This window comes from Panicum hallii, chromosome 2, assembly GCF_002211085.1.
Source record: "Panicum hallii strain FIL2 chromosome 2, PHallii_v3.1, whole genome shotgun sequence".
NCBI classification, from domain to species: Eukaryota; Viridiplantae; Streptophyta; class Magnoliopsida; order Poales; family Poaceae; genus Panicum; species Panicum hallii.
Genome location: NC_038043.1, coordinates 56,022,373 through 56,034,016, shown reverse-complemented (window position 1 = coordinate 56,034,016; position 11,644 = coordinate 56,022,373). Strand labels below are relative to the sequence as shown.

The 11,644-nt window shown below is 44.3% G+C and overlaps 2 protein-coding genes across 3 annotated transcripts; one reads left to right on the top strand and one right to left on the bottom strand.

The window, feature by feature from the left end:
* Nucleotides 1-1,907: 1,907 nt before the first annotated feature.
* Nucleotides 1,908-2,618, top strand: LOC112881348 (ervatamin-C-like). The gene has a single exon (XM_025946010.1). The coding sequence runs from the start codon at nucleotides 1,908-1,910 to the stop codon at nucleotides 2,616-2,618; it is 711 nt and encodes a 236-aa protein (XP_025801795.1).
* A 711-nt stretch (nucleotides 2,619-3,329) lies between these two features.
* Nucleotides 3,330-11,034, bottom strand: LOC112881464 (rho GTPase-activating protein 7-like). 2 transcript variants are annotated; one of them, XM_025946163.1, is made up of 22 exons: nucleotides 10,617-11,034; nucleotides 9,570-9,606; nucleotides 9,419-9,495; nucleotides 9,212-9,282; nucleotides 8,994-9,072; nucleotides 8,724-8,868; nucleotides 8,506-8,625; nucleotides 8,333-8,410; nucleotides 8,177-8,232; nucleotides 7,997-8,066; nucleotides 7,528-7,615; nucleotides 6,999-7,242; nucleotides 6,477-6,692; nucleotides 5,823-6,146; nucleotides 5,500-5,549; nucleotides 5,298-5,358; nucleotides 5,137-5,220; nucleotides 4,839-4,952; nucleotides 4,579-4,745; nucleotides 4,334-4,403; nucleotides 3,770-3,952; nucleotides 3,330-3,685 (listed from the first exon to the last, which is right to left on the bottom strand). In XM_025946163.1, exons 1-22 carry the CDS (start codon nucleotides 10,698-10,700, stop codon nucleotides 3,494-3,496), a joined length of 2,610 nt encoding a protein of 869 aa, XP_025801948.1. In that variant the 5' UTR covers nucleotides 10,701-11,034; the 3' UTR covers nucleotides 3,330-3,493. The 2 variants fall into 2 exon arrangements, with proteins under 2 accessions (XP_025801948.1, XP_025801949.1); XM_025946164.1 differs by having other exon boundaries at nucleotides 3,330-3,682; nucleotides 10,617-11,031.
* Nucleotides 11,035-11,644: the final 610 nt, after the last annotated feature.

The window sequence follows — 11,644 nt, the reverse complement described above, 5'->3', positions numbered from 1 at the left end:
TGAAGGTGCTTGCAGTCACAAATGAGCTTTCACAAATATTGCAAAGAAAGAATGTCAATATTGTTATTGCCATGGAGTTACTTGATGTTGTTAAAGCTAGAATGGCTATGATGAGGACAGACAGTGGATGGGAGTCATTCTTTGAAGATCTGAAGCTTTTTTGTGCTGAAAAGCATATTCCTGTGGTAGATATGGATGCAGAAGTACCCATTAGAGGTCGATCAAGGCGAGATGGATTCAGAGTGACAAACCTTCGTTACTACCGTACCGAGATATTTTTTGTTGTTCTTGACAAAATCAATACAGAGTTATGCCATCGATTTAGTGAGGTTTCAAGTGAGTTGCTAGTTAATTTTTCTTGCCTGGATCCAAAGAACTCCTTTTGCATGTTCAATTTAGATAAGCTTGTTAAGCTTGGTGAGTTATATGATCAAGATTTCACAATCGTTGATCGTGCAATATTAAGAGAGCAACTTGAGACATATATTGTCCATGTCAGATTGCATTCTGCTTTTAGTACTTGTGAAGATATTGCATCTCTTGCTATTAAGATGGTTCAAACCGGGAAGCATGTTGTCTTTCCTTTAGTCTACAAGCTAATTGAGTTGGCCTTGTTATTACCGGTGTCAACAGCAAGTGTTGAGAGATCATTTTCAGCTATGAATATAATTAAGAGAGAATCGCGCAACAAAATTGAAGATGATTGGATGAATGATCTAATGGTTTGCTATACTGAGAAAGAGATCTTCAAATCTCTTGATGATGAGATAATTATTCGACGATTTCAGCGTCTCAAAACTAGAAGGATGCAGTTGCCTCGGTCATCATCGAGAACTTAGCGGTATATTTTTTTTCTTTTATTCATATAGTTTCCTTCTTTGAACTTATATGGTGTATTGATATGTAGCTTAAATTCTATATGGCATTGCTTTATGATCTTGTTTAATTTTATCGTACGGTCTTCTTCGCCCCACCTAGATTCTCGTCCTGCGTTCGCCACTGCTCCCAACTCTGTAGATTAAGAAATATGCATGTCTAAGGATTTATGGAAAAGGAGGCAATTTCCAAAAGAGAACTCTGTAGCTTGTACTTACTTGCCAAGTACAACTACACAGCCACCAGTCATGTACTCGCAGCAATGATCTCCAGTGCCCTCAACCACTGCTTGGCCTAGAGAGTTCCTAACTGCAGTTGTTAGGTGGGCAGTTGTTAGGAGGCGAGGCTGTTGCTATATGATTTCCTGTTGCTGTTGTGGGTTACCAGCAAGTAACATGCGGTTGTGGTGGAGTAGCAGCCGCGGGCAGTTGATACACGCCCTTGCTCCCTGCTCACCTGCTGCGTGCCCACATCGCCAGGTCTATAAAGTGCCGCCGCCAATAGCAGGGTCACCTCTACGGCGTTCACAACTACGGCAGCCCCCATCCCGGTCTCATCCACGACAACCATGGCTGGTCAAGCATTAGCAGCCGGTTAATATCAACTACGTTGATATCAACTACGTTGATATTAATTTGTCTTGCATAAGTATTTCATTTAAGTATTTTGATTCTGCCCAACAATGATGCAAAATTGTTCTATGTCTTTTCAGTTTTAGGCATTGTGCTCCTGCTGGCATTGCTGGAGCCGGCGGCGGCCGCAGGCCTGAAGTTCAGCGAACACGACCTTCGCTCGGAGCTGTGAGGCAGCTTTACGAGCGTTGGTGCAAGCACTTTCAAGTAGCGCGCAAGCAAGAAGAGAAGGTCCACCGCTTCGCCAACTTCAACCAGACGGTGCACCGCGTCGCGTCCCGTACTATTCGAGTTGCAGACGAGCCTCTGCGACTCAACGGTTTCGCGGACGCAACGTGGGCAGAACTTGAAGCGTGCAGGTGTCGCATGACTCCGGAGGGACGCCGCAACCTCGCACCTATGCCCGTCAAAAGACGAGGCGGCGACGCGAACCTTCCGCTCCCGATCAGCATCGACTGGCGTAACAGGACATGCCAAGGCCACCAGTGCCTAGGTCCAGTCAGGAACCAGGGGCGCTGCGGCGCCTGCTGGGCGTTCGCCGCGACGGCGGCGATCGAGAGCCAACTCGCCATCAGACCACGGGGGAACATGATAGTGCAGCTTTCGCAGCAGGAGCTAGTTGACTGCGATCAGACGAGCCGAGGCTGCCGAGGCGGATTAGCCAGAAACGCCTTCAACTATGTCACGCAAAATGGCATCGCGTCGTGGCAGAACTACCCTTATAGCTTTCTTCAGCGGCAGAATGGTACGTGCTTAGCTAGGACCACACCGCGCACGGCCGTGACCATGACCGGGTGGAGTCAGCTAGAGCCGCATAATGAGTACGACCTCCTGACGCAAGTTACCTACGCTCCCGTCGTCGTCGCCATCTCCGTCGGAGAGAACAACACCGATCTCACGAGCTACGCGGGCGGCCTGTACTGGGGCAAGTGCGGAACTAAGAACGATCACGAGCTCTTGCTCGTGGGTTACGGCTTCAACTACTACATTCTGCAGAATTCTTGGGGACTATCATGGGGGGATTTCGGCTACCTCTACCTTCCTAAGACCCATAACTGCGGGATCCTCGACAGGGGTGCCACTTACCCCGTGATAGACGATTGGGACTAGTCCATCCAAGGGATTCGAGATCGATTGCGTGGAGTTATAAACGTGATCGAGTCTCAAAAGTAGAATATATTTATTTTTCTACAGTTTACTCATGGGGGGGTCGTACTCTTTTCCTCACTGGGAGCTCCCGATGGAGTGAGGTTTTTAACGAGGCGACACCGATGTAACCATCTACAATTTTAAGTAAAGCTATTGCTTCTAAATGTTATGGTTCATCTTTACTATAAAAAAGGCAACATATCAAGTGCAAACCAGGAAACCTAAAACTTTGAATCATATCCACAGGATACCAACTCAATACCGCCCCCTATAAATGCCACCCAAACTTCCGCCTCTCTCTGCTGCAGCCGCCTCATCTCTACTATAAAAAAGAAATAACATATCAAATGCAAACCAGAGGACCTAAAACTTTGAATCAGATCCACACGATACCAATCCAATGGATGGGGTGAGAGATGGGACGATTTTGCGCCTAAGCTCCCCCACCTGCCAGCATTTTTTTTCAAAAAAAAACCTAACACCTCCCAGGCCCGTGCACCAGGCCTGTTCTGCAAACAGGACGTGCGCCAGGCGGTTCCTTTCTGCGACGTCCTTGTTCCCCTCGCCAGCGCCGCTAGCGATTCCCCCACTGCCCCGTGGCCATCGTCGCCCCTTCCCCCTCTGGCCTCCTACCCGCCCCTGCCCCCGCCTCATTACATACAATAGATTACAAAAGCAGAACAAAATCACGCTCGAAAAAGATTGCTCAAAACCAAGTGTAGGAAGGAAAGGGATATACATTCTCACTACCAGCTTCTACAAAGATAACGTTAGAGAAAAAAAAGATTCTATACTGAGAATATACAGACGTGAGCTTGCAACAACTGAGCAACCTCCTACCTTGGACTGTTCCAGGGAGACGACGGCTTGTATGGGAAACCATGGGATGCGGAACCATGACCTAAATCGAGGCTGTGGAGTTGTTCCATCAACTGTGACCGCCGTTCTTTGAAGAAATCTAGTCTCGTCGTTAGTTCAACCAGAGTGGACGATGGCACAGCCGGCGGTCTCCCATATCCAACACCCTGCTACAGATCACAACAAGAGAATTAAATACTCGAACCTAAGTGTTCTTCTTTGCAGCATTGATCACAACCAGGGGTTTCTCGTACCTCAGTTGTTCTGGGGATGTTCACCAACATTGACCCACTCTCTGCAGGCACACTTGTTGATGCCTCCTTTGAATCACTCAAGGAGGCATCCAGGGAATGCTTGCGGGAGAAAGGCCTTGAAGAACCATGCGACAGCACATGCTGCTTGATGCTTCTCCAGTGGGATGAACTTGGCAAGCTCTCCTGCCAAAACATCAGAGTATTTGAGTCATCCTGTTATAATCCTATCATTACTTACATCATGCTGAGGACATTATTCATTGGCATTTTCGTCTCTTGTAACCGGGGACCGAGATTCAAGGAAAATTAACTATTGATATATGTTATCATTGTGGCCTGATCTACTCAAGCTGGATGCTTTGGGGTTTAAGTTTAGGCAGGACGTACAGCCGACAGCACTATGAGTGCCACTGCCAGCAGTGCCCCTTTTACAAGCAAAACTGATCAAACTTGTAAATACTACCATTAAAGTGCAATTACAGAGCTGGTGCCAACTAACTTGAGCTTTGGTTTTCTCATGCTGCAAGGTTAAGCAAATACATGAGAGATTTGCAAACAGCTAACCTCATTCCTTTGCTTCTTCTCTTGATTACAGAAAGCAATGCTCCTGTCAAATCCTGGTTGGACAATATTCCTGGTAACAGTAAATATTGCATACTCAATGAGTTGCAGCGTGTAAAGTTAAATAGGAATATGAAAGATGTGGCAAACTGACAAGCATTTTGTATTCCTCACTAAAAATATAGCTCCCAAATATTTTGTCTTGACAACTGAAAAGAATGACAATTGTAAGGGCTGTATTGTCTTACTGAGAGATATGACTTGGAAGGTGTTGATAACGATCATTAGCATCTACGGAAGAGCCATACTGGTGCTGGCGCTGTTGATTGAGTTGGAGATGGAGCTCTGCAACCTTCTGTTTTAATCTTGCAACATCAGCTTCTGCGAGAGCAATCTCCTCAAGCTCTGCCCTTGTCTTAAGAGAAGCGCATAGAAGATGGAGGACACCACAAAATAAGCCCAGCAGGCATGTAACAGTTGAAGATCAACTTGCTTAAGATTTTAGTACCTTTGAATCCATGGAGCGTGAACTAGACAATTGGGAAGAAGACATGCTTAATCCAACCTCGAGTGCAGCTCTAAGATCTCTTTCAGCCTGTAGCTGCTCTTGCAACCTTGACACCTAGCGAGCAAACAAAGTGTGATCAGACTAAAAATCACACTCTCATAATGAGGTACTTGCAGTTATAAAGCTGGTCGCAACAAAATATAATAAATATGCACACAGCAAATGGCTGAATTTCTGATATATTTTGAAAGCATAAAAGCAATGAAATATAATAAATATGTAAAAGAATATGGCGTACATCCTGTTCCAAAGCTACCCGACGCTCATGTAATGCTTGTTTTCTTCTTTCCAGACTTGCCTGTAGGATTGCATTACCTCTAGCCTGAGAAACATATCTAGTTAATTTGCAGGATTCTCCTAAATCAAGAGTTGATATTACATCAATTTTCCTTTCCTCACCTCCTTTGCAATCCTGATCTGTAGATCATTCTTTGTTACCTCAAGTCTTTGGATAGCAAGCCTGCAATATTTTTTTGGTACTTAGCACTTTCATTATAACTCAAATAACTTTAAGAATCAAATTCCTCCACAACTTGAGACTATTTATACAAAGCAATCATGTAAACATGTAATTTAGGCTACAGTGTGATTAGGAACTTACTCTTCTTCGCCAGACGGATCAATTAATTCCGACTGTTGGCCTTTTCTTGCCTGCAAAGCCATATGTGGAGTAAGCATACTACACTTGACAATTATAGAAAAAAATATACTTTCAGAATAATCTGAAGGAAATCTAGTGCAGTATACAGCATATTTCTGTAAATGTTTTCCCTGCGAAAACATAAATTTTCGGTTCGAGATATCATAGAAACATAGTTCAACGATTACAAAAATAAATAGACCTCGCTAATGTAACATTCAACAAATATGAACCTATACAGGGAAAGTAGGAAATAAGAGCAAAAGATCAGACTTATTGCTTACATTATTGCGTCCCCATAAGTTAGAACGCTTCACATGCTGCTGAGTTCCATTGGGTTTGTTGGAGTGTCTGTCCTTAGGATACTCAGCTCCAGGACTAGGTAATGGAATTCCAGCATCCAAAGACAAAAGAATTTCTCCCATTGACAATGGAGTTTCATGACTGGAAACCGGATTTGATGGTTCTTTTTCATTCAATGATTGTTGGACTCTCATTGAGCCAGTTTCAGTTAAATGGCTTAGCGGAGCATCATTTGGACCTATATTTGACTCCAAAGCGTTATCCTCAACAGAGGGTTCAGCGTCTGAATCATTGCCATTAACCTCCTGTTGTCCAGACATTACAATGAGTAAGAAAGCAAACCACGTGATGACATCAACAAATGATCATGCTACTCAAAGAGAAAAAAAATGAAAGCACAATCTGGTTAAGACACTATAGCTAAGGTTATTTTACAAAGAAACAGTATGGGGAGAATCTAGAAAAGATATGGTCAAAACATGAGCTACAATGTGTTAAATATATTCACTGAAAATAGAAGTAGACTTTTGTTTACATTTTTCTCTCTAGTCTTAAAAACATAGAAGGCAAATGTATGATTAGTATGGCACAATAACTTACTGCAGATAAAAACAGAATTGCAAAGCATATCAAACCTTGTAGCCATAGAGATCAGCACGGGTGCACGCACTGGTTTCACTCAATTTTCCACTCAATATTCGCTCGGCATCATCTAAGTCCTGATCCACATCATTTTCTGCATCATGAAATCCATTATCCCTGATATCCACGGTTTCATCATCTGTTGATTCTTCACTTCCACTATCTCCGGTTTGAGAATCCGGTGACAAGGAGCACCTGAGGTGCTCATCCTGTAAAAATAATGAACATGAGTGGACATGTAGTGATGTGGTGTTTGCTTGTTGCTTCTTAAGTTTATCACACACAAATATATGGTTAGACAGCAGAGATATAAAGAAGGTCAAAACGCAATGCAGCTGCAAAGTGAGATGTTTATCAGCTGCCTTATTACATTATTGTTACTTCATGTACCTAAACAAAAAATCAACTCCATGCAATCAGAGAATTAAGAATTTTCATGTCTTACGCATAATTGTCCATAAGAAAAGTATGATCTGGCGTACATTAGAGATGCTGAGGTAGAAGAAGAAACTCACATTGAATATGTTATCGTATTCCTCTAATAGAGTAGTGACAATGCCTTGAGCACTGTTAGCAGCATTTGCAGCCGCAATAAGCTGAGCAGCACTGTCACCATTCATGTCAAAGTCATCTTCCATCTCGCATTCACCGGCCAGAAGGGGACGTAACAAGAGCGGGGCCATACAAGCAGCAACTGCTGATGCAGTCATTCGATTCTCAGCAGTATGAGAAGCAATGGTATGCATCATTCTTAAAATTCTGCAGACATGGTTTGTGATTTAGTTAAAGAATTAGCCTGATAAACGATATGACAAAGTGCAGTTTCTAGCAAGTTTGATGACTGTGAAACTAAATTAATTTTGGAAATATGTACATCTTCTGCTGTCTTAATTGCATACATCCAAAAGAGAGAGAAAAATGTTGGTCATATACTTGAGCAGACAAGGGAATGTAATCTAGAATGTATTGTTCAGGATCATATACCATCAGGTAAAAGGGAATTCAAACACAAAATATATCCCTGTGAAAAAAAAATAAACTAACCTCTGTAGCAGCCGCCTATTAGGCTCGGGAAATGTTTCAGATACTGCTGCACGCATCGAATTGATCCGAGCTTCCTTGATCTCCAGACCTAGACAAGTACAAAGAAAATGAAAATGGAAACAAGAAAGCTGAAAATTCCACAAGAATATCAGCTAGGAAACTAGATTGTCTTAACTATCTGGTAAAGTGTTTGAAAGAGAAGCATCTGGAAACCTTATCAACTATCCATAAACTATAGGAAACCATGACACTAGGCAGTGGCCATAACAAGAGCATGCTACAAACCAGATGGGAAGATGTGCATAGATACAGAACTCAAGCAATATATTTCTATTTAATACAAAGATATGCAGCCCTCCTGTGTATTCCCAAGAAAAAATAAAGCAATATATTTTGAACATTCAAGTAAGTCAGCTGTGCCCCCATAACCAAGGAAGGATATTCAGAATAACATGAATACAGCACTTACGGAAAGCTTCTAATAATGCTGTGCAGCAGGAAGCAGGAACTGGAGAAGATGGAAGCTCACGAAGAACATGCTGCAGATACATGTTACATTCAGATAGTGGGCAAGCAGGAAAGACAAAAACTACTGGAACTATGTGATATCAATCTTTCTAACAACATGATAACAATTACAGAAAGGTACCTTTACGCAGTCACCAATAACATGAGCATCCTCTTCTGGTGCAAACTCTGTCCTTCCTGGAATAGAAAGAAACAAGCACATAGTGAATTATATGCACAATTAAACCAAAAATAAAAAACGCAATATTCCAAATATGAACTAAGTAACCACAATAACCTTGCTCATATTCTTGCAATCTCCTGTCAACCTCCTCCACATCTGCAGCTTGACGCAAAATTCCTTCCACCTTTATTCCTGCAATAAATTATTCACATTTCAATTAAATATTTACATTGGTAAAGCGCAGCATATTCAAAACTTCGGTGATAGTTAACACTGTTTGGCCCTACCATGTTTCTCAAGGAAACGCAAAGCTTTTTCTAGAAAAGAAGGACTGCCATCTATATCTTCCAGAGCAAGCAGTATTGGCCTGCCAACAACTAGTGATTTGATAGGTCTCTTCTCTCTCCCTGCAGTCAATAGAGGAAATGTAAGAAAAAAGATGGATACCAAGTTCGCCATGAATAGGAGCCAGCCACATGATAGTATAAACTGTAAGGGAACCAACAATTTGGAATAGCCCCTTCGTATACATCTGTTGTGTCATTACGAAATATTCCATTATGTCCCATCACAAGAGCTGCATTTGGAGCCTGTGCAAGAGCTTCTTCCAGTGCTGCTTTCCACTCGAATAAGTCTTCAGAAGTTTCTGCCTGTATTAGGAAAAGGATATTTTATGTAAAAGTAGAAGAAGCACAACAATTCATGAAGCAGATCATAAGGATTATAATTTAACTTTTGGGTTTGCTCGAGTGGGTCAAAAGGCAAACATGTATACCTTCAAGGTGAAGGCACGGCCATCACGGCCATCTGGAAAAAGGACAGTCAGCAGCTTTTTGTCTTCCCTGACTACCACACTGCAAATGAGTGCCAGATACAGCAAAAGATTCAGTAAGTTATTTGTCTAGAGAGACAAGAATACACAAATGACAAACATCTTAAGTACATTCAGATGATCAAACAAGATATGAACAGATGTGAGAAATAGACACATACCTTCCAGAATTATTCAGGTCAATTCCCCCCAACGTAAGGTTCACTTCACCACTTCGCTGAGGCAAGGTACTCTATAAATGCCACAAATAGTCACACGTCAGGAAAATAGAACTGAGTGCTACTAACGTAACTCGTAAACCATAATTAAATGACAAATATGGCACAAGTATGCCATAGTTTACATGTAAGCAGAACAGATATACTAACAGGATCGCTCTTGAAGAAAACCAGCGATGTTCTTGTGAGGATGAACCAACGTTTTTTCCATGATTTCCATCCAATTCCTAAAATATTGTAATGGCGGCATTGTTACAGTCTGGAACCAAAGAAAAATAACATGTGACTCAAATAGTTTTACCTTTGGATGATATGAAGAGAGGGCCACTCTTAAATACCTGCCCAGAAGGTCATGGGATTGTCAGAAATATTGTAATGATAACAATAAATACAAAATAATAGATTTAAGACAAAGCAAAATGTCAAATGTTATCTTGTCCACAAGCTTTGTCTGAAACAGAAAATTCGTTGAGTCTGTTCCAAACGAGAAGTAAAAAAAGCATAAGTCTGTTCCAAACGAGAAGTAAAAAAAGCACCATTAAAGAAAAGGTTTAATGAAAACATGCCCCGCACCGCAAATTCATAACGAATAGGTTGAACCATCAAGATAAGTTGTCTATTTTTGGACGTGAGGGGCTCTCCGATCAACAAATTTACTTTCAGAGACTGGTCTCCTACACCCACATATGCACAATCAGACATTAAACAAAACTAATTCAACAAATTCGTCACGTTACCCTCAATATTCAACCCTCCTCTACCACTTCTCAACATTTTTACAACGCCACGTCATCACTCAAACCCAAGAGAAAAAAATGGGTGTCCCCCGCACCTCTGATAGCAATTCAAAAGCCGTTATCCAGATTCAATATCGCAAGTTCGCTTCAAATATCGGAACGCCTCGATCAGTCTATCATCGTACCATTTCCAATGGAACTACCCCCAAAACACTTGACTCCACATCTCTACAGCGAAAAACGTCTATTCCTGATCGAATTTGAGCTTCCATCCAACCTGACGGAAACCGCCCCCAATGTCCAACCCAATCCAAATCCAGTAGTAGCTGCGGCGGCCCCCTGCGAGCTCAGCTCAGCTCACGTCGTCCCCGCGCACTCCGCCGCAGAGGCAGCAGTCACTACCCATCCCACGAAACATTCACAGCATCCCCGCCCACCCAAACCGCAGTGGCTGTTCATCCTCGCCGTGTCGCCCGGGAGCTCGAACCCGAAAAATCCCACCACCAGAAAAACGGCAAAACACCCACCATAGCAAGGCACAGGATACCAAACGCCCACCGAATTCCAACAGCCCGGCCGGCGACGCGCGCGCGAGGGAATCGGGCACTCACCGCGTTGCCGCTCGCCGAGGCCGCGCCGCCGCGCGCCTGCCGCTCCGCCGACCCCGGCGCCGCCGCTGACGCCGCAGCCGCCATCACCTCCTCCTCAGATCGCCCGCCGCATCAACCAGGAACCAGCGCCGCAGCCGCCTCCTGCGGCTAGCACAGCAGCAGCCGCCGCATTGGATCCGCGCGCGGGCGCCGCCGCAGCGATCTGGCGCGCGCGCGTGCGGCCGACGGGTGGTGGGAGCGGGAGGATGAGGCCGCCCCGCGGTGGTTAGGATTTGGGGCCTCTCGGCTCGGGTTCTCGCCCGCGGAGGTGGAGGTGGAGGTGGGCGTGGGTGCGTGGTGCCGCGCCTCTCTTCTGCTCCGAGCGCGGGCGGGGGCGACAGCGACAGGGATTACGCGCGCACGCTGGCCGCCGCTGTGGCAATCACCCCCGCTCCTCTAGTCTAGTCCTCTCTGTCTTGCGGGCAGCAGAAGAGGCCAGCGGCGGGTGGCTCGTTGGACTTTTGGAGTCATGCGGAGTCCACATGGCAGCTTGCGCCCGTGCGTGGGTGTGGTCGAAACGCTTTGTTAGCCAAACCACCTCAGGATCCCGTCCCGTTGTTTAATCGGGAACCTCCTGTGCTGCTGCTACGTTAATTCAAATGGTACTTGAATTCCACCCAACATTATAAACATTGGGTGATGAAATTAAATGTCCCATTCCGTTCCTACACAGATCGAGCCAGATGCGCCTAGGTTAGGTGGTGAGGTCCATGGCGCTTCAAGTGGCACGATAACATAAGCTTAAGTTCGGCACCCAACAACACGTAGACATGTGCTGGTATTCTAGCATGAAGAAGTGTAAAGCGCAAATACCTTTCCCAAGGCCTGCTGCTTGGCATTGCGTGCGCCGGGGAGGAGAGTAGGTGTGACTCCACACTCAAAAGATATGCCACGCTTGATACTCGTTAGGAGATTAGGCATGAGGCTAGTAGTAAAAAAAGCCCTGGGATTAGCCAGATGAAACGGACTGTTACCATTTTGTTAGTGCA

Bases quoted from the DNA above. Each gene is read 5' to 3' on its own strand.
- LOC112881348 (XM_025946010.1), top strand. From the start codon at position 1,908: ATGCCCGTCAAAAGACGAGGCGGCGACGCGAACCTTCCGCTCCCGATC.
- LOC112881464 (XM_025946163.1), bottom strand. From the start codon at position 10,700: ATGGCGGCTGCGGCGTCAGCGGCGGCGCCGGGGTCGGCGGAGCGGCAG. The intron at 8,626-8,723 runs GTTGGTTCCCTT...TATTGACTGCAG, and splicing joins CGAAGGGGCTATTCCAAATT to GGAGAGAGAAGAGACCTATC. The intron at 4,404-4,578 runs GTAAGACAATAC...TACTGTTACCAG, and splicing joins CTTCCAAGTCATATCTCTCA to GAATATTGTCCAACCAGGAT.